At 44.1% G+C, this 22,845-nt stretch overlaps 1 protein-coding gene across 1 annotated transcript in view; it reads right to left on the minus strand.

Annotated features, from left to right (window-relative positions):
- Positions 1–22,845, minus strand: part of TECTA (tectorin alpha) — a 395,812-nt gene that overhangs the window by 259,800 nt on the left and 113,167 nt on the right. Inside the window, exons 5-7 of the mRNA XM_069613900.1 lie at positions 12,944–13,109; positions 10,041–10,453; positions 3,323–3,893 (exon numbers count right to left, since the gene is read on the minus strand). Coding sequence (XP_069470001.1) covers positions 3,323–3,893; positions 10,041–10,453; positions 12,944–13,109 — 1,150 coding nt within the window. The remainder of the gene's footprint in view (positions 1–3,322; positions 3,894–10,040; positions 10,454–12,943; positions 13,110–22,845) is intronic.

Raw genomic sequence — 22,845 nt, forward strand, 5'->3', positions numbered from 1 at the left:
TTTCCGGTTGTTCATCAATCTAATATGGGCCTCTATGAGATTACAGTAATTTGGGCTCACTCAAGGAAAGCAATCGCCATGAGTTGTGCCGATCACGATGACCCCAAGGTTGAGTACACGTATGTAGGGCTGGGCGATATATATCGATAATGGCGCTATATAGCGATATTTTTTCAATATCGATATAGGATTTGACATTGTATTTCGAGATATAGCCCAAAAATATTGAGATATGCCATTTGTTCCATATCGCCCGGCCCAACGTGTATGCATTAATTATGGTGGAAGAATCACATGGAATATATTTGTTCATGTACTTGGTAGAAATCCGTCACCTGGGAACACTGTGTCCAAAGTCCTACAAGCTAAATTTCAGGAAGACATCAAGAAAGCAGAGAGAAGGTCATGATAGGGCCTTACAGGGAATATAGGATCAACTTCAGAGAAACATGACAAGGTCGAATTCAAGAATTAAACATGTAGAAAGCCATACAATGGAGAGGTGGACTGTGATGGAAACAATCAAACCCCTAAGGGTATAAATAAAGACAAGAGCTGCTCTATGCTAGCCTAATTCTCCTATGGCAATTAAAGTACATTTTCTCATATGAATCGAGATGATCCTTCCTTGGATGTCCCGGTTAACTGTTCTATGCTTTTACCCATTCACGGAATATGTCTTGTTTTTAATCAGAATTTGAACAACTGGACTTTACTGGGACAGGAGACAATCTGATCATGGTGATCCACACCAAACTCAGACTGGACTGAAGATCATCACCACATGCCCTCTCCTAAATCACCATATTAGGAAGTCTTTGTTAGGCAAGATTGTATGTAGTAACCCTGTGGGAGACTACACCAGCCTTGTCCTCTTGGCAATAGGTAACCCAACCTTTGGAATAAGTCTGTACTGCACATGTTGGTAGAATGATTGAGCAGCCAGGTTGATCTCAAGAGTGGTCAATGTGAGCTGTAGGGTTGCAACATACAGTTTCACAGTGGCAAATATCCAAATAACACTCATACTCAGGGTTTCTTGATTAAATCATTATTTATTAATTTAACAGTCAGTTTTAAAATAATCCTTCTTTAAAGGGGAGCAATTGGCAACAATAAAAATACACTTCAAAATACACTCCTTCCGTTCAATTGAGTAGGTAGATAACCTTTTGAAATGGCACACATATTTTCCTACACCCTGAGGTGACTTCAATAGCTAGGACACTGTGGACATTAATATGTCACTTTTCACACTGAATTGATAATACTGCAGTTATGGCAAAAAGGATAATGTTAGGGAAGAAAGCAATGATTAATATGTTTCTCAAACAGGTAAGCAGCCCAATGCAATGTAGATTAACCCTTTCCCATCTATACAAGTAAAGAATGTATGACTGTTGGAGGCATAGTTAAAACACAAAGTCAGAGGTTAGAAGAGTCTTCAGGGAACCAGGACAGCCAATGTCACTTGAGCAAAATCTAGGAGAGCTGAGGCACTTCTTGAAGGTAAGTAAAAAGTTGTGCACAATGTTATAGAGAGTTTTTTGAAAAAGAAATCACTGTTGGGCGACAAGCTGGGGAGGCTTGTGATGGGCAAAGCTGCAAGCAACTCTGCAACAGGCAGCAACTGCAAGTCTCAACTGAGAACAGGCAAGTTACACAGACAAGAGGTAAGTACCCCTTAGTTCACAGTACCTTACACAGTACCTTAGTCCTGAATAAAAAGGGTTCCAGCTGGCTTCTGTTCCTGTTGTAGTATGGCAGATCCTCTTGTTCCTGGGCCTCAGTCATGGGGACAGGAGGGAGGACATCTGGGGACTCCTGCACTATGATTCAAAGGTGGACTTTCCTTGCTTCTGGGGTCCAGCACTCTGTTGGGGTGACTCAGCCCTTCTTCGAGGGTCTGATTCTGATGTTCCTGTCCCCTGGCACTCAGTTCCTACAGCAGCAATGTAAGTACAGCCAGCAGAGAGAGGATTTCCAGTCGAGTTCGTCTTGGGGTCTATTGGTCCCACCAACCCAAGGGGAGACGTTGTCCTTTGTAGGACTTCTCTAGTTGAGGCGAATTCAGAGCTTCAGCACAGCAGCAAGGCTTCACCGGGCAAACCAACTGTCCACGAGTTGCAGCAAGCTTCTCTTACAAGTTCTTCTTTGGATTCCTTCGTCCAGTGGTCGACTCTGCCTTTCTTGCAAAAGACCTCGCCTTTTATGCAAGTATCTCCCATTCATTCTCAGCCTATCTGTCACTGACACAACAGGGTGGCTGTCCTCCAAGGACAGCCAGCCAGCCAATCACTTTTGGGTGCATTCCTGTAACCAAGGAGACTAAGTACAGGGAGTTTTTGGGAACTTCCCTCGCTTCCTGCCCTGCGAGACATGCTGGAGCCAGAGGCAGGCTTCAGCAGTGAAACCCGCAAAAGACAAAATGAACCAAAGGGACCAAACGTGGTCTGGCGCGCAAAGTAAATCTCAAGAAGGACCTTTACAACAAGAAATGGTGAAAAAACAAGACCGGGGTATTTTTGGGTGTCTTACTGCAGCTGCAAACACAGCCCACGGTAAAAAGATTTAATGGTAGGAAAAAGTAAACCACTGCCACCACCTATTTATTGTAAAAAGGGTAACATAAATATGTTACATGAGAAGGTAGACAAAGGGGATACTAGGTAACCCATCCAGCACTGTATGTAAGATAGTGTTTGCTGGGTCTAGAAAGTTAAAAAAGGTAAGTAAAGTCAATTTCACTTTGCTGCTCTTGGAAACAGTAGTTTATCCAAGAGATGGTATTTAAACCTTTGGGAAATCTAAAGGACTTCCTTGTGCCACTAGACTGAAGGTGCTGTGTGACTCTATGTAGAAAGATGATGCCTATGGAGTTTGTCAGGCTCCAAAACCAAAACAAACACAGTGTTAAAATCAAAGAAAAATATCCGAGAAAGTGGGAAAAAGGTCTCACTCTCTCCAGGATAAAAATGAAAAGTCCTAAAGTCCAGCAAAAGAGCTGGGGGTCTCTAAACTAGAAGGGAATCCGCACATTTCTGAGGTTCCTCCCTAAAAGTAATTCATTCCCAAAAAGGAATGCCAACAAAATGGAGGAAGGGCAAACTGTTGGATATGCAGACATTAAAGATTTACAAAAGTGCATGTGTATGGGTTTGTCTGATAACTGAATCCCATTCAAAATAGTACTTGTGGGATTTTAAAATTATTCTCACAAAAAATATGTAGATCTGAGGGGAAAAAATCCCAATGGAGCCAACCGACAGTTAACATGAAGTTGCATTTTTTGGGTGGGATAACTGTTTTCATTCTGACTTACCACACCCTACTTGAGATCGCCATTCTCCAACAGGGATTCCGAGCGCTTGGCACACTAAGGCATATGCCTGGACAGCCTGGCAAAGGCTGCTGGTGTTGTCTCTGGAGCCGCACAAGTCATACACGCAGCTGTGAACAAAGGCCATAGGGTCTACCACGGCACCACACTCCCACAGCGGGCCACTGGTCTTATTGATAAATCCACAGTAATCAGAAGTGAAGTAGAGGGACTCCATAGAAGCATCGCAGATGCTACAATTGTCCACGCAGCCTGGCGAGCAGCGCCAGTCGGGATGGTACACACGCCAGCTTTCCCCCAAGTCCACAACCGATACGGCCGGCTTGCCGTCGGAGCGCAGGATGTCATCCTGGGGGTTCTTGTTGTAGTTCCCACACAACCCACAAGTTGAGTTGATGTAGGTCCCAGGCACAGATATAGAGGCATAGTGCTCCCCGTCGTAGGTCACTAAGAGGCCAAAGTCTGTCTCTACCGCAGTTGTTAAACCACTCTGGTAAATTTTGATTGCGCCGAGCTCCAAGACGACGGGAAGAGAAGTCACCAAGTCATTCACCTAGAGACAGCAAAGAGAGGGACGATTAAGACAGGATCCTTTAAGACCCACAGTCTCAAGGCAACATTCACAGAAAACCATGGAAACATGATTTTTCACAGCTGGGATGATCCTTAATAACATCATTGGTATTATTATTTATTTAATAGTATGCTTAGTATTGTTATTAGCAGTAAGAGCAATACTAGCAGTATTAAGATTGTAAACATGCCAACCAACATTTTATTTGAATGATTATTAGTGTTCGGATATTATTAATGTTCATATTAACAATATTACCATTATAATATATACTATTATTTTGTATAGCATTGTTATGATTGTTATGTGATATATTATAATAATAATAATAATAATAATAATAATAATAATAATAATAATAATAATTTAGCATTTATATAGGGCTACAAACCCTCAGGTATCTGAGCGCTATATGGCTAACATGTATATGTGTATAAATTCTCATTATCACAGTAATGTAAATGTATATAGTTTTAACAAAAATATGCATTACATAGCAATTATTTATAGATGAATTAGACTTATTGATAACGATGACAGAATAATAGTATATAATGATGAATAATATTAATACAAAACGTTATTATAATCATAAGGAGAAAAAGAAAAGAAAAATAGAAAAAGGAAAAGCTTAACAAGCATTTTTTTCACTCAATTTCAACCGAATTGTAGTATTATTGGTAATATTGGTTATTGGTAACCAAAGCAATGACACTCATTTATCTCCCTGGAGTTAGAAATGATGTGAGACAGTGTAAAAGGCCGGACTGCAATACTGTGATCTTGCGGACACACGCGCAGCCCTTTACCACAGGTGCATTACCCCACTGAGCTCTAGGTAGGAAACGGGTAACAGGAGCCTAGCAGGCTGATGCTGCCACTTTTGGATGACAAGTGCCTTTGTATATTCCTTAAGCGTAGACTTCACCTATCTGAAGTCCTGCATCTGCATTTTAAATCTACGTGTTCCAGTCCCTTCTGCGCGTGCGCCGCCGCCTTTCAACCCGAATACTTCTTCATGTAATTAATTATTACCTGTATGTAAAGTGTATATTTCTTTGTATAACCAAGCTTCGCATATACTTGTAACTGTTGCGCCCTGTTACCCTAGGGTATGGTGTGCATTACAAATAATAAAACAAACAACAAAAAAACCCAAAAAAGGCCTTCGTTTTCCAAAATGTATTCTTTGGGCAACTTTCCACGTTTTTTTCAAGACACATCGGCAACAGCATTTGGGGCATCAGAACGCATATTAAAGAATGGTATTGTCAGTTGTAAAATACGAAAAGGGTTAAAAAAAAAAACACTCAATGAGGTGAGTTAATGAACTTCAAAAAAGGATGAAGTATGTCGTACTGTATATGATCCAGCACTTTCAAATATGAGATGGGACAAGTAAAGTTTTCGGAAGTGGCTTGATTGCATTTTTAAAGACTTGTAGAATAGAACTCAGACTTTTAATCAATAAAGAGAAAACATAAATTACAACAAAAATGACATGATAGCGAAGAAGGGTTTGAGTGAACTTCACTCGAGTCCTCCATTTAGAGAGGGGCCATTTTAGATTGACCTCAGGGGCTACTTAATTGGAAAAGGTCGACACACACATGGCCCTTGTAGGTTTCCACTTAAGGGCCTTACGGGCTTACTAGAACTAAAAGCGCTTTGGATTAAGGCGCTATATAAATAACACATCAATATCACTATAATTAACTAGCAGATATGCAAGATGTTAGTCTGCGCTTCTTAAAAGGTCCACACTGCACAAGTTATTTGTTAGTGAAACGTTGCACAGTTGCTTTATCCCATTATGCAGGAACACACATTTGCAGATGCACTCTCTTGTCTAGCCGACGTGTTTCTCCCCAGACAGCTTCACTAGGGTATTTTAAAGAGTCCAATGGACTCCTTGAATGAATCTACATCAGTTTCAACTGCACTATGCTGAAATTCAAGGTCAATAGCAACTCTGGTTTTGAAGGGTTACAGAGATGGTTAGCACACTGGGGGGCATTAAGGGAAAGCAAGGTCCAGAATCTTATGGGGAGAAGGAGGTTTCTTCCTCAGGCAACAGTAACCAGTCAACACCTTTTACAGCTGTGCACTGTCTGTGCCCCAACAATTTACCCGATTTGTCCTGATAATCCCCACCAACCATACCTTGTGTTTTGCCACCAACTACCTCAAGATCGAAGCCATGGGATGACAACTGACCTGTCCTCACTTCAGGGTGCAAACCCTAAATCTTAGCCCCTGGAGTTGATGACCGATCCCCCCTGTCTTGGCTCCCACTCTGCCTTGGCAGATGTTGGCTGAATCAAGGTCAGCAGAAGCAAATCTTCACTCCCCTCTTTCACTTTTTAATGCCATCCCTTGACGTCAGGCTACATCCAACATTGCAACAATCTGCATGTGGGCAACCTGCCAGGCCATGATGCACCACTGGCGTGTCCACTTCCACTGTAACCGCTGACCTAGAAAGGGGACCATCTTCCTTCTAAGGAATGGGTGTTCAGACTTTTTGAGTAATATTTTATGATAATTATCTGTTGGCCTGGCATATAGAAATAATATTAACTAACAACCAATGTGCCTCCAGGCTAACACGCCTAATAGCAGTGGTTGACCCGAAGTGTCTCCCGCCTAAGCTGTACCTCACGCAAGGTGGTCTCCAATATACTCTGGCTAATCTTAATCTTAATCATATTCGTCCCTCAATTCTCTTAGGGTCAATACTGTGTAAACCAAGATTATGGTCTATGAAATCCCACGCGGACGTGCAGTTAGGGCCAGTTGGAATTTGGAGGGTATTCCCATTGAGGTTGTGATCCAGTATGTATATCTTGGGATTGTTGTCAAAGCCAACTTTAGAAGTGTGTCCCATCTGAATGGCCTGAGGGTGCGTTCTGTCCAGACTTTGGGGGCCGTCTGCTCGTTTGCTAGAAGGGGTGGAGGTTATTTGGTGGGGGCACTGATCAGGTTGTATTCTGTGAAAATGGCTCCCATCTTCTGTCACGTAGCTGAGTTCTGGGCCCTGGGATCACTTGGGATCCTAAGACAAACTGCTCAGGCGTCTCTTGAGATTGCCCCCATACGTCCCTGCTTAGATGATTGCCCTGGAGTTTGATCTCTTCCAGATCCGAGAACCAATCATGCTGAGCTGTCTGGCCTTCTACTGGAAGTTAGCACATTCCCAGAGCAATACTCTCATGGGTATTTTGTTTCAGGTCTTTACCACCAAGGTCCCCTTTATGAAGACATCTAGTATGGGAATGATGCAGCCTCTTGTCAATCAGTGTCTTAGGAGCTCTCAGGAGGAATTTCTGATATTGGGCATGAACCATTTCAAGAGAATGATGAGGGGTAACTTGACGACCTTTAATCGTGAGCAAATTATTGTTACCTTGGCCTCCAAATCTATGGATGATGTTTTTTCCCCTACATAGTTGACTGGCAGATGCCCCCTCCATACATATGTTATTAGAAACCATATTGTATGGGATTAACTACGTCTCAAATTCGATGCTGTTAAAACGCTTGAGATTGTAGGCAGGTGGTCCAAAACTCCAAAGGGGGACAGGCTCTGTTGTGCTTGTGGCGAAGTGGAGGTGGAATGGGCCTGATACCACATCTTCTCAACTGCGCAGAAGGAATCTTAGAGCGTCAGGGTTTGAATCTCCTGCTTCTCCCGTGTTCTATGGCAGACTTTTATGCTTGGATCTCGTGAAGGACTAATTGTTTTTTTTTAACCAGAATGTGGCGCCAGGTGTATGGTTTAATTTTAATTCTAGAGGAGTGAATATTTCTCTTTTTTTCTTCTTCACTGTTATTATGTGATTATGGTCCATCTAGCTGGCGGGCTGTCCTGCTTACGTGAAATGGCGTTCTGGCAATGTATTAAAAGTTATTTATTTAACTGTATGATACAATACATACAAAAATAAAAAATAGCACCTTTACCCGAAACAGCAACTATGATCCAGGGGTAGGAAGATTAGGAACATGGATATCATTGTGTTAAAGAATAAATAGGAAGACGAAGGAAAATGAGGAAAAAGGGGAAATGGAAGCAGGGAGACACAGGAACAGAGAATGGAAGGACAACAAACAAAGCGAGGGTAGAAGTAGCAAAAGGAAAGGAAAAATCAGCAAAATGGAAGGAGTGCAGGGGGGTCCCCACACAGAGCAATCATGGGAAAAACAGAATATCTAATATTCAGGTTAGGAAATTCGACATAAAGTTATCAAAAACAATAAGCCAAAAATATATTTGTCAAACTTAGCCTTTAAAAAAGCAAAAGAAATTGACAAGAAATATATGTGAAAGAACAAACAAGGACTAAGGACCTGATTTAGAGTATGGCAGAATGAAAAATGCACTGACTTTACGCCGATGGAAATATACTGTTTTATGTTTGCACTGCGCTGGCTTTACTCCGGAGTCCACCTACAAATCTGCCAGTACCCAGGCATGGCAATGGCAGCTGACAGATTTTAGAATCCGGAACACTATAAAGCTGGCCCTACATCTCTTGGTAAAGACTAATGAATGGCTGCCAAGTGGCCGATGTCAGACGCGCAACAACCTCTCTCCTGATTGGTTGGTATGTGTAGGGATCACATAAGAGAGCAAAATGATCTGCTGTTGGAAGGGAAAGATATTTCCTTTAGACCTATGCAAAGAACAGACACTAGTCAGTGGGAAATTAATCGTAAGCTTCTATAGCAACCATCAAGTGAGGAGTTGTCAGATGACACCATGGCCAGAGTTAAAAAAGGGGCACGGAGAAACATTGTGCATCAGCGGCAGGGTAAATTGGCCGACACACAGCACTCACTTCCACTGGATACTGCATTGTGTGCACTAGGACAAGCGTGGGCATGCACATGCACACAACTTCTTTGTGTGCCTCCACCCCCCTGTGAACCGAGTGCACAACGGCAACATGGTGGTCATGGTAACTCATCTGGGAATGTGTGCACAACCCTTGCTGACCACTGAGGTTAACCTCGAGGGCCCCTTTAATTTAGCAATAATACCCGATCCGGCAGTCCAGATCGGTTGGTACAGGCCCCGGTGCTGTTACCACCTGATCCGTCCTACCGGATCAGGTATTATTGCTATTAGCACCCCGCGTTTGTAAACAAAATACTTACTTAAGATGGCCGTCATGGATCTGGAGGGTGGGGCTGCACCTGAAGCCTCTCTTCCATTTCCATAGCAGCCGTGGAGCGTTAGCAGCACCAGCTAAGTTAAAGAGGTAAGTGGGGGGTGAGGGATGGAAAATGTGAAGGGAAGGCGGGGTGGGGGATAATGGCGGGGGTGGGGGAAGCAGCCATCAGGCCCATGGAACGAGGGCTTGCTTCGGTAGATTCCGTTGAATGTTCCATAGTTGAACACGCAACATTGAACCCGGGAACTCTCTTATTTGCAGACGAATATACTTCAAAGCAAATCAGGGCATAAGCCCTTAGGATGATCCAGCAGAGATAGCCAGCTGCCACACCGGTCATTGTAGAAAGTCATGCACAGTTCCACGCGTCATATCAAAGCGAGCTCGGTGCACAAAATGCAGCACAAAGGTGTGCAATGCACTGGATGCCCAGCCGACTTCCTCTACAAAGACCCACGGGTTTCATTAACAGCTTAGGCGCCAGAACGTCGTCACTGCCACAAGTCCTGAGGAGTCCTAAGGAGTGCTCGTGGGATTGGGGAATATGGTTCTGCGGTTGCAATGAGTGGCGCAGGTTCCGATCAATACAGAGGAACTACCACTACACCGGAAGACCACATGGTATCCATGGCAGCAAGAATAGCCGAGGAAATGGAGATAGAGATGTACATTACCAAGTTGGCCGAAATCAACAGAAGCTAGTCACGCTCACGCAAAGGTCGGTAAGAAGAGAAGTTGGGTGTGAAGGGTCAAGTGTCAAGGAGAAGGAGACTATCCAATTGGGGAATCATGCCTGCACAGCAGATGAAGTCACACGTCACACCTGGTAGCGACTCTGTCCCAGACTGAGTCTAGCCTGTTCAAGTCACCCAACTTCCATTCATTCTCCCAATGTCCCCATTGGTCATTTCGGTGTTGAGAGGAATCCATATTGAGTTTGTAGACTCACCTTGACTTTCCCAAAGCTGCCTTTTGGAATGACAATGCTGTGGGAATACACTTCTAGAGAGATATCCTTCAACCAGGAAACGGCCGACGCCCCGCGGTTTTCATTCTTGGCTTCCACGCTAAAGTACGGGAGGTGAGCGGTCTGCCAACACTGGCGGGCGAGGAGGTAGGAGCAAGTGCCCTGGAAGTGAAAGAGGAGGCCGTCGAAGGTGTGGTAATGGGGGTCTCCGAAGACCACACAGGTGCTGCTCTCCACTGCGAGGCACTGGAAGAATCGGTCCCTGGACTCGCAGACCTCATTCGGGCCGCACACTGACTCCTGGCAGAAGATTTCATTGTTCAGATCCAAGCAGCGGCACTTGATGGAGCAATTGGCACTTTCAAAGAAGGTCTCCCCTGTCCGCAGAAAGTGCCCTGCCAAAAGAAGAAAGATATCGTGTATTAGAGATTTCCAAGGGGTCAAGAAACATCTCATCTGCTAAGTGCTACAAGTCACTGCGAAGCGGTATTGGATTTAAACCGAAACGGCAAAGGCGAACAGATAAAACACGTCTAGATCGAGGATTTTCAACACAATGGGCTTCATTACAAGTTTGGTGGAATCTCTGTGGAAATCTGCTCAAATACCACCAAAATGATTTACCATTACCGTCACTTGGTCTGGCGGTGTTACTGAGGTATGGCGGTGTTAGTCCCCATTTATGGACTCAATAGGACTCCATGGGGATTTCTGATGGAATTGCCACTGGTGTAATTCCGTCAGCCGTAATTCATCAAAATTGTTGTTTTTTGGCAGTGAGGTAGTGGGATTACCTCCAACATTTGCTGGGCGTTTTTCCTCCACCTCACCTCCAAACTCATAGTTCAATGATGCGGTAATGTGGTGGTAATGCAGTGGTAACTTTGTTACCATTGCATTACCACAATTTTTGGTCACACCGCCAAACTCATAATGCGGCCCAACGTAAGGTCCTTGTGGCCGATTACAAAATGCCCTGATGAGCATGTGTGAATGTTTTGATGTGCAAGCATGTGCATGTGTGCTGGACGCCTCTACGCCATCTTAGTTAAACAGCTTCACAGAGTGTAAGAAGGGTAGCAGCCTTGAGGATGTGCTGAGCCTCCTATGTGGGTATCAATGAATGTATCCCTTCTCCTGTGAAAATTCACCAATGAAACAAGCATACTGTGAGCCATGCATACAGTACATACATATTCCTAGTGAATCATACAAAATCCAAGTTTGTATACCTTTTATTGGACTAACTGAACATGTTATGCTTAAATGGTAGATGCATAAGCTTTCTAGGTCCCTGTGGTAGTCACTCCATAAAAGAGCAACAAAGAAAATCACACACAGAGCTGAACATGTATTGTGTGACCACCATCTGATGAAGACGTCTCTGGGACTTCGAAAGCTAATGCCAGCCACAATCTCAGAGTCATATTTTGGGTTAGTCCAGCAAAAGGTATCAAGACTTGGATTTTGTTTGATTTTAAAACTGGACTAACCCAGCGGCAAACCCTTTCCCTGCACATAGTGAGTCATGATAAAATATTGTGTAGACCAAGGTGAGCATGTCACCAAGACGAACATGCCACCTCGGCATCAGAGCCCTGCATGCCTAGGGAGTGCTAAAGCTTTTTGTATTTTCTGAAAGATCACATTCATTCATTAATCCATTCAACCAACCTCACTCTAATTCAATCAATGCATCAAAATACATATTTGATAAGTTTTTACACCTTGTTTAGCTACAGACGAAATGCCCAGATCCCTTTATGGGATACGTAAGTTTTGGAGTGCTATCCACCACCCCGCCCCCCACGTACTCCAAAGATTGGGCACTCTTATACCCTCTTCAGCCGACTTGAGGTTCAGACAGCTTGGCAACATGAAGTTAATACTGACTGAATTTTCAGTCTGGTTTTATATTGGCACTTTGTTTCACTATGCACTTTATTCTACAACAATATGCTGCTATTTAGAGATGAGCTCGTAACAAAATTTAAAATTTAATATGTATGTTTTAACAAATGGAATTTAAATAAAATATTAATGTTTTTCAATTATTGTTTGGTTTATATGGTCTGATCTGTGATTCTGAATTTCGGGGACCCCCTCTCTCCCCAACCCATTGCCGGTCACCACTTTAACTTGAATTTTGTTTCCGCTGACACACTCTCTGTTCACTGCACTCTTATACATCTCCAGTTTGTTGAATGCACCTGGGTGATGGAAGAAGGTTCCTTTTTTACCGTTCTCAACTTCAGTCCCACACTCTATACATGTTATGTTCTTAAATACATGTCCATTTATGCTCAGCTTGGCGTGGATATTCTGTCAATTTCCGAAGATTTCTTTACTGATAAGGTATGGGGGGCGTGGGGGTGGGGGGGGTGACGCCACTACTCCGCCCCTAAACCAAATTGTGGTGTATGTTTTGGGTATGTATGGGCAGGCACAACCACTAGGCACTGGCAGATACCCACAATCCTGCATTCTGGGGACCCACAGAGTGCATGCCAGGCTCAGTTCCCTTTCACCCCTTAAGTGCATTTGCGCTCAGCTTGGCATGGGGATTGGGTGAATTTACAATTATGTATGCTTTGATGCAGTGGAGTACACCCCAACCCCAAACCAAGTAGAGAACTATGTTTTGAGTATTTTTGAAGGCAGACACCCACAATCCCACAATCCTTCATTCTAGTGACTCACAGTGCACATGCCAGGGTTCCCCTGAAATTCCATCCACAACAGTTTAACTCATTCCTGACTGCCCAGGTAAATGCACCCAAGATCACAAGCATAGCACACTGCATAGTAGTGATGTGGGCCTCCGTAGTTAACACAGTTTACGTTCTCCTAATCATCTTCAAGGGGAACACAGCAGTCATGTTTACCCCTTAGGCTGCAGCCGTTGGCTGGATCAATGTCTTTCCCGTCGATTTTGAACATCCAACGTCCGGGGAAATTGACATTTGTGGTGTCCTTGATGTTGATGATTTCTAGAGATCGGGATCCAGGGATGCTGAAATAATTGGTGATGTTGCCGCCGTTGAAACCAGCCTTGAAAAAAAGAAAAAAAGCGTGTTAGGTCATGCAAGATTAAAAGCACAGCTGGCGGCATTGTGGCTGAAGGATCTCAAATTAGGGCCACGAATGACACTATTCCAAAATGGCGGACGGCGCATTAAACTAGCCATGTGCGGCTGCTGATCACTGCCAACCAGAATTTATTCAATTGAACTGAATTATTTGGCTGTAGCCAAATCATTTTTTTTCAGCCAAAATACGTCAAAATACATACTTAAAGCCAAAATTCAGTACACCCCTATTAAAAGTCGGGGGCATTTTAGTCTATCTAGATGAGCAAACAATCCATGAAAAACAGCGTGTCCCGGCTTTTGTGCTTATGCTTGTAGCATGGAAATCATCTGCTCTGGGTGCAGGGTTTCTGCAACCGTGTGATGCGCCTCCTTGCATGTGGTGTACCACGGTGGAGCAGACATTCTCCACACTGTGAAGCATGGGCATTTCAGCGACTGTAGCACCAGAAGGCTTCCATTTTCCTTTGCCTAAAAATAAGGTGCTGTGAGGAATCAACTTCCAGGGCACCAGTGGTCCAGGGATGAATATCGGTTTCTAAACCATCAATGAACCCCACACCTCTAGCAGACCAGAAGGGATCCAAACAGATTGGAATACAAGTAAATTATAAGACCTCCTTGTCCAATTTTGGTAATGTGGACGGAACGACAGCCTTATCTCTGCAAGGTCATGGATCGTTAGTTGCAACAGAGCGAAAATACAATTATTACCCAATGATAAAAGGGACTGTCCAGTCAAGGTTGTATAAATATATCTACTTTATTATTACTAGAACAGACAGTTCTAGCACATCACAATTACAACCTCACTGTGAAGGAACACAGAGGACAGACAGTTTCACAAATGAAAGGGATACACTCTGGATACTGACAGGAGGGTAATTGGTAAAGTAATCAGTCTTATAGTTCAAGATTATTGGGTTCCAGCACCAAGGGGGCAAAGGGTCGTGACTGTCTCTAGGGGCCTTCAGAGAAGGACCAAGGGGCAGAACCACAATGTACCTGGTGCTGAAGATGTTCTTGGTTCTTGACAGTGTTGAGGCAGTTCCAGGGCAATTTGCAGACTGTGAGAGAGAATTAGTGGCGGGAGACAGCTGCGGGTACCAGGCAGCAGGCAGTTCGGCAAGCAAGCGAGGCTGGATGGACGTCTGCAGACTGTCTGGCGCAGCGGCTCGGGGTCAAGAATTGTTGTCTCTCTGCTGGTTGGCAGATCTGGAATGCTGGTCGAGGCGTCTTGGACGGCTCTGGTGACTGTGGCGCAACAACATTCAACGGTGCAGCTGGATGCAGTTCGAGGACTCAACTGTCTCAAAATTGTCCTTAAAAAGATGGACGCGGGATGATGCTTGAATGGCACTACTCCTAGCTTCTTCGCAGGCTTGTGTCCTTTCAAGGTGGACGGCCCAAAGCTCAGGAGGGTGTTAGCAGGCAACGGCCTTGTCCTTATTCCAGAGACTCTCTGGCACTTTCCACCAAGGAAACTTGCTGTCAGAACCTAGCAGGGCAATCTGTGTGCTGGATGGCTACTGGTTCTGGAGTTGCTGGACGGATTCTCTGAGTCCAGTATCCCCCTCTGTTCCCTGGGAGATGTTTATTATAGGGACCTTGCTTGCCTCTTGGTAAGCTGCTGGCCTTCCTTCACTGGTGGAAGATGTAAGGTAGACTATACCTTCAGCTCGGGTCCAAATGAGTGCTTCTTTGTACTCCTTGCAAAGTCTTCCGATGATCTGTTCAGTGAGGAGCTCAGCCCTCTTTTAAAGCCAAATGGGCCAGTGCTGGTTAAGCCCACCTTAATGAACCAATCCTGGGTCCCCACCAACAATCTTCAGTGATGCTTCAGGTCAGAATCAGAGTGCTTGGCAACAGACAGGGGAAAGATGACAACATATATTTCTAAGTCCCACCCATTTTCCTGTCTGCTGTACATCAAAGCGTCTCCATAATTAACTAAGCCTTATGCAGCGCCTGATCACAACATGGGCCTCCTTTGAAGTAGAGGGTTGCAGGCAGACTTTTCTCTCTTACAATTCATATACTTCCCTGCTCTGAAAGGAGTGGTTCCAGACCGGACATTCACTGCCCTTTCATACCAAGGAGGGGTGTTAGTACCAAGGTGACACATTGCATTACAAAGAGGTGTTGGCGTCTGATCTCCATTGTCACTTCGTGCACCCAGGCCTTCCCCGAGGCCTGCTAATTAAAATTCTTCAGTATTCGCTGCCACCAGCAAGGTTTGACAATGACGATGCAAATCCATGGGGCCTTGAAATTCTAATCAGGCTGCCCATGGCCAAATGCTTTTGATGTACCTGTGGCTTTCAGGTGTCAGCTGCACATGACAGGGGAGGGCGGCGCTGGAAAGCTGTGTCCTCCCAGAGTACATTACTATTTACATTACTATTTTTCTGCTGTGCAGTGAGTGTGGAAAATATATGCAGGAAGGGCCCCACATATTTTCCAGAGGTTGATCTCCCATCATTCATTCTTTTAAATGAACAAAAATCAAATAGCACTCTCCCTATGCGGATGGTTGAATTCCTCACAGGTGCAATCCATGGAAATCAATGGGGAATTGGCAAGAGGTATTTGTCCAATGGTGGCCATCATTGCCGACCTCCACCATGCACACGCCACATACTCAGTCAAACCTCTGCTGAAAGGCATGGAAACCTAGGACGATCCTGGCTTTCCATGTCCTTCACTGCAAGCATGCAGTGGTTTTCTGATTCCCGGTCGAGCGCCACGCCTGAGCCAACTGGAATGAACAGCAAAGTCTCCCTTACCGAACACTTTTATGATGCAGTTAATTTATCCACTGTTGAGTATTTGCCGTAATTGTCATTTATCATTGTTCAGACAGTATTACATTTTTGACAATGTAAGCGTTAATCGTGTCTACTCTTGCCTTAGGATTTAACAGAAAAGCGGTATGGGACATAGATAATCATTTTTCTTCTTTTGTTGCTTAATTGAAATGTCATCAGGCATGTACTCCTTACCATGATTGCTAACTGCCATGTACATTTTATTTTTAAATAGCTTCCTTCTACAGCCTGAAGGTCCCCACTGAATTAGAGTGACCAGGCCTCCCGTTTTTTCCCCGACTGCCCTGGAATTAGGCCCCTCGGCCTTGTGTGTGCGTTGCTTTTATGAAAGTCAAATGCCATTCGTCGTGTGCAATTTGGGTGGTTATGCAAAGCCAATTTAAACTGATAAATTGATATGCTAATTTCTGGCGACATCACATTCCTTGCATTTGTTGATGAGTCCCCCCACTTAAATGTTTAGGGCTTGACCCCTGGGTGAGACAGAACAAATCAAGGGAATATTTAGATAATAAACAGTTTTACATTTCCCCACATTCCATCTCTGCCACCCCATCGTACCCTCGAACCCCCAACCTGTCTATTCACAGACATACGCTATAGGGCCAGTCAGATAGCACAGAGAGTAGAGCGCTCGCTTGACATCCCCTACGGATGCAGGTTGAGTCTCGGCAGGGCCGAACTCCGCCTTTCATCCTTCTGAGGTTGATAAATGAGCACCACACATCGTGGCTAAGAATAAGTAAGAATAAGCAGCGCTCAGATGCCTCAGGGCTCATAGCGCTATATAAATGTGAATGATTGTTATATGCATGTACTGATTGCATCACGGAGAGACTGAGTAAGAAAGACACATTGCAAAGCCTGTAATAACGATCAAAGCAAAAGCTTAGTGTCATAGCCGAATCTGCAGTCTATATATAGAAATGCCCGACATTGTATTTATTTTAATGTGTGCTCCTAGCAATTGGGACGAGGGGAGTCTGTGGATTGGGGGGGGGTTGAATGGGCTGGTGGTGCTGGTGGTGCTAGTCCTACTTTTATTTTCATGGCCTGCCCTGGTTTTTTATTGTCAAAATCTGTCCACCTTACCCGGAATTGTAACTCCCCGAAATGTAACTGTGCTCTGCCAAAACCCTTATGGGACCTCTCTCATTCACCCATGTCCGCTCCGAATTTGTCTTTGTTGCTTATACTCTTGTCCCACTGCACTCTGGGACTTCCCCCCTCTCCTACTCCAGAGGCGTAGCCAGGATAGTTTAACAAGTGGGTCTGAGACAATGTAGTTGGGTCCAACACAGTGACATTAACATCTATCTGTAAATGCCCACACACTGATGCTGAGTGAGCATTTACAGATTGTGGGTGGGCCTTGCCCGTTCAGGCCCTACCCTGTCTACGCCTCTGTCCTGCTCCCCCTCTGGATCGGGGTTCCGCGATCTGCTTGCCCTCCCAGACCCGCTTTCTCCCACTCTCCCTCACTTTCCTTCTGATATTTCACCTTCATTTATTGCACTTGAAGTGTGGTGTATGCAAGAATGGGCCCTGCACAGCAACAAGACAATAAACAAAAATAGATAGTAGATAGGTAGACAGTCAGATACATAGATAGAAAGATAGATATAGATAGACAGATAGATAGATAGATAGATAGATAGATAGATAGACAGGTCAGTACAGACAGAGATAGAGGGATAGATAGATAGGCAGATAGACAGACAGACAGACAGATAGACAGATAGACAGGCAGATAGGCAGATACGTAGGTAGATAGACAGGTATGTAGATAGATAGACAGGTAGATAGATAAATAGACAGATATTACACAGCCACAGTAGTGGCTGTGTAGTTATGGTTAAGTTGCTGTTTCCATAGGAAGAGCACTTTTTGGGTGGCTTACAACTCTGCTCCCCCTGGACGAATCCTCACCAAACTTTTGCAAAAAAAAGTATATGGGCCACTCTGAATTTTTTTGCAAAGTTTGGTGATGTTTGGTCCAGGGGGGCAAAAGTTCTAGGGGGGGTCCCAAAACATCTTTATTTTTCATAAATTGAATGGGGGAGAATCTTTGCGCACGGCTACAGGCCAAACCGCTGGACAGATTTTCACCAAATTTGCAGCAGGGGCAGCGGCTTGGTCCTGAAAGCGTGCTTTTGTAAATTTGGTGAAAATCCATCCAGTAGTTTTCTATAAAATGATCGAAAAGTAGGTCAGAAAAATGTAGTGATATCTATGTCCGCTCCGCGGTCACAAATCGATTGGCTAATCTGTAGGGTCATGTCCGCGGGCATGTGGCGTTTTCACTGATTGGCTGTAGAACAGCGTGAAGTGCGTCACATTTCTTCGCTGCCTCCGCCATCTTTCGTTCATGTTTTGGACCTATGGACTTGTTATACTTATGAAAGACTGTTTCCGAAGGTGAGCTTTAATTAGCTTGGGATGGTATGTGGCAGCGCAAACTCAAAAAGTGGTGTTTTCTTGCCGCAAAGTTCATACGGTAAAGTAGAAGTTGGTGCTCAATGTACGGCGCCCAATGCCTGCGTCTGTGTTACAATGTTTTCCGATAAATATTGAAGTCGGACTGGCGTCCTACATTTTGAAATCTGAGCCACCCGCCTGGAGTGTTTGTTGGAAACAGTGGTTGTGGAGGCGTATGGGAGTAGCGGTTCACATGATTGGATTGTCATATGTTGTTGCAAAGTGAGAATGTATTTGCCTTCTGAGTAAAGGTCAGTTCATTTGCTTTTTTGGTTGCGAGCTCAGTAGGCCCACGCATCCAAGTGAATTCATAAGGGGCTATTGTTTTTTGACCTTGAGCGAAAGGGAAACTTCAAAAGCCATGCAAGGAATGAGAGCTTGGAAAAACATACTGTTAGGTAGAAATCTCATTTAGGGCGAATTTCCCTCACCTAGTGAGTCCCCCAGCAGCTTTGCTGGACTTCTGGAGTTTTTTTTTCTCTACTTGGTATGAGTGAGAGTTTTTCCCCCACTCTTACCTGGGTTTTGCTATGTGTTTCTACCTGTTTTTGTGGTTATGGACTCTGAAGTACACCACTTCAGTAGCCCCCTTCTTTTTGTGTGTCACACAGCACCTTCAGTGCCATGGCACAGGGTTGTCTTTGAGACTTCCCTCGACTCCATTTCTGAGGCGACTACTGTCCCCCAGAAAAGGGTAAAGTTACCATTAACTTTACTTAGTCAATCTACCACAGATCCAGTACACCCCATCTTCCATGGAGTACTGGAAAAGGATAACTTGTATCCCTTTGTATCTGTACCTCCTAGAGAATTGTTTTGCTCTTTTAACATTTAGACTTGGCTGGTGGCAGTGGTATCTACCCCAACTTTTCTACTGCGATTATATTAGATAAACGTGGTACTGTTCTTGGCTATTATATTAGCCTCGAACATCAACCCGCTTGACCAAATTGTCTTTCTCTTGGCTCCGGTTGGGTTTATTCACCATTTCTTTTTGTTAAAGTCCTTCTTTTGTTTTACTTTGCGTGGCAAACTAGGTTTGCCTTCTTGTTCACTGTCTTTTGGCGCGCTTCTGGCCAGAAGCCCTCTTAAAGGCACCTGAGTATCTAGGAGGGCTGAATGTGAGGGAGGGGTGTAGTCACCCCGAGCACAGGGTATCCTAGGACACCCAAGTCACACTTTGCCCTGATTGGCCAGGGTAGTTGTCCGGGCTGGACAACCCCCCTGCTGGGTGATTGACAGCCAGGCTGCGTGAATGGGGTTTTTTCACATAAAAGGCAGGTCTCTTGGGCTAGAAGTCAGAGAGTCGCCACTGGAACTACAAGGAACTGAAGAGAAGCAGAGAGAATGACAGCTGCTGCAACTACCCCGTCCCGGTGAAGCCCTGCTGCAGTCCTGAGCTATCTGCCCTTCAACGACTCAGAGAAGATCCAGTCCGGAGTCTTCGTCCCTTGAGCTCGGTGGGGATAACCAGCTCATCTTCTACAGCCAGAGGATCCTCTTCCGTGGTCGAAATCGCTGCACACTGCTGTAGTGGTCGGATAGCCACCTGAAGAGCCTCTCCTGTTTTTAAGGAGCGCACCTTTTATTCATTATCGCTGCTGCCAGCTTCATCCCTGTGTGGTGCAGACCGCCTTCAGACGTCCCCATTCACAACGAAGCTCCAGGAATCGTGGGTCTGCGGGAAACCAACAGGAACAACTGCCAGGGCATTAGCTGCACCACTGGAACAAGGTACTGTGTTCTGTTGAGGAAACTGGGTGAATCCCTTTTTCTTCATTTCCAAGGCTTGCCCTTGTCTTCTCTCCTTCTTATAACTTTTACTTCCGAACATTGACAATATCGAAGTACGTTTGGTTTGAATTGTGAACTGTCTGACCGTGTGATCTTTGGCAACTAGCCCCGGTGTCTTTTGACCCTGGCTCCGGCCCTTTGACTTTTGACCTCTTGTCTCTGAGTGTTTCTTGATTCTGCCTGCCTAACCAAAATATTGCCTGTGATTTTTGCCTCCAACTCCCTCTGGGTATCTCAGATGCTAAGTGTGTTTTTGCCCCGGTAGCATTTCATGTCATGGATATGCGTTTGTTTAGTAGACCGAAATGTCAAAAAGTGATTGTATTCGCGGTAACGTGTTTTGTTCATAACACTGGTTCATTCAAACACAGGGTACATACCTTGAGACTTACTGTACAAAGTGAATTGGTTAGTATATTTAACGTGTGGTTTTTTTGAAGTTTAATAGAAGTGTTGTGTTTATAACGAATGGTTTAAAAATAAATGTACTTATATTTTTCTACCTAAAACCTAGAGTCAGTGTTTGCTTGAGTCACAGTAATTGTGGTCCCTTTGTGTAATCTGTGCTACTGCTCATATACTTTTGAGATAAGCCTGGCTGCTCTGCCACTGCTACCACTCTGACATAGTAGTACAGGCTTGTACCAAAGGTAAAACTTGAATTGCCATCTGTAGTCTTAATTGTGTGTAGTGGTCCCTAAGGGCACTGCACAGGATTCTGCCTAACACATACCATTTGATAAGGTTATGTTTTAAAATCGTTTGTAAGAAAAATGAAATATCAGTTCACAAAGATTCTTTGCTGCGAACACATTGCTGTCTGACTTTGCGAAAAGCAATGGAGGCTGTCAAGATCATGTAAGTTTAATTTTGACGACTCGACACCGACTCGCGTTTTAATTTTATATTACCCAACCCTAATTGTGACAGTGTAACTGAAGTATTATTTTTTTGCGCAGTTACATTTTTCCTTCAATAACAGAGAGTGCACATTGTTAGCGTTTGCAGACTATGAGTAGAGTCTCATTTGTTGACCGTTATTTCTTCTTCTTTCAAATGTTATGCTTGCCCACATAGGTTTGTGTATCAGTTTGTACTTTTTTTGGTCTTGTGTAACACTAAGACATGTCATTTTTTCTTGCTTGTCCATTCATGTTGGCTTCATAACTGAATTATCCTCTCACTGTGTAGTTGGCATTTTTTTAACCCTTATGGCTACTGCTGTTTCACGGCCTTTATAAGCTTGCACTATATGTACCCATGGTCAACGGTAATAATTCCTTAAAATGTCATGTTTGTCCACTTCCATTTGTGTACTACTTTCCACAATCCTTGTGTCTGTTTTGAAATGTTTTCCTAAAGGTTGGGTATTGACACAGATTTTCTCTTACGTTTTCCACCTAGCTACATCTTGCCGTACTGTGTGTGCCATGGTTTCCAGATACCAAGTGACGGCTTCTTTCCACGCCAGATGCAACTGCTTGTGACCGGCTGCCTGTCCATTATAATGTAATGGGATGACAGGCCTGGCCCCCTCTGTCCCTATGCTGAATTAGCTATTAGGAGTGACATAATATAATTTATGATGGTGTAAGGCAACGGTCATGGCGCCGTATTGCAAATACCTGTGCAAACAAAGCGGTTGCTTTAACAAAAATGCATACTTTGTGTATGCGAAAAGAACAGCGTGTGTCTCACCATGAACATTGTCAATGTTGCCCTTAGAACCATTGTTACAATGTAATTGGAAATGGGATTAGTCCGTTGGTCTCTGACAGTTGTTTGTTAAATAAAAGTACTTTACAAATTCTGAAATGTTAACTTTTTATTTTAAAATCCCGTTTATTATTTCGAAATGTAAGGTACCACATTATACGTCGCTGTATGTTTATTTACAGGTTCTGCGTCATGGCACGTAATGTTGCTTTTTGGAGGCTGCCATGGAAAGCGAAGAGGGGCAATGTATATAACAACCGGTTTCCCTTTCTATGGTGGCCATCTTGAAAAAGGATTTTGTTTTGTAATCGCTGTATGGTTATGTACAGGTTCTGCGTCTCGGCACGTACTCTTGTTTTTAGCTTGCTGCCATGGAAAATGAAGACCGGCTATGTATGCAACAAACGCCTTATTTACAGGTTCTGCGTCACGGCACATACTGTTGCTTTTTGGAGGCTGTCCTGGAAAGCGAAAAGGGGCAATGAAGTAACAACCGCTTTCCCTTTCTATGGTGACCATTTTCAAAAAGGATTTTGATTTGCAATCGATGTATGTTTAAGTACAGGTTCTGCATCTCGGCATGTACTTTTGCTTTTAGCTTGCTGCCATGGAAAATGAAGATGGCCCATGTATGCAACAACCGCCTTTCCTTTCGATAATGGCAATCTTGAAAAAGTATTTTGTTTTGTGATCCGGCCCGCCTTAGGCGGGCCGGATTATAACCAGAAATCCTATTTTTCCGTAGTATACGTTACTTCTTTGCACATCTATACTATTACTGATACATTTACATTGCGAAAGGTGGTTCTTAATGCAACATTTACTTTGATAACGGATGGGTTTGTTTTTTGGTATGACAGCTAATAAGGCCTTTTGCGAACG

This window comes from Ambystoma mexicanum, chromosome 9, assembly GCF_040938575.1.
Source record: "Ambystoma mexicanum isolate Mex_15411 chromosome 9, UKY_AmexF1_1, whole genome shotgun sequence".
In the NCBI taxonomy this organism is placed as follows: Eukaryota; Metazoa; Chordata; class Amphibia; order Caudata; family Ambystomatidae; genus Ambystoma; species Ambystoma mexicanum.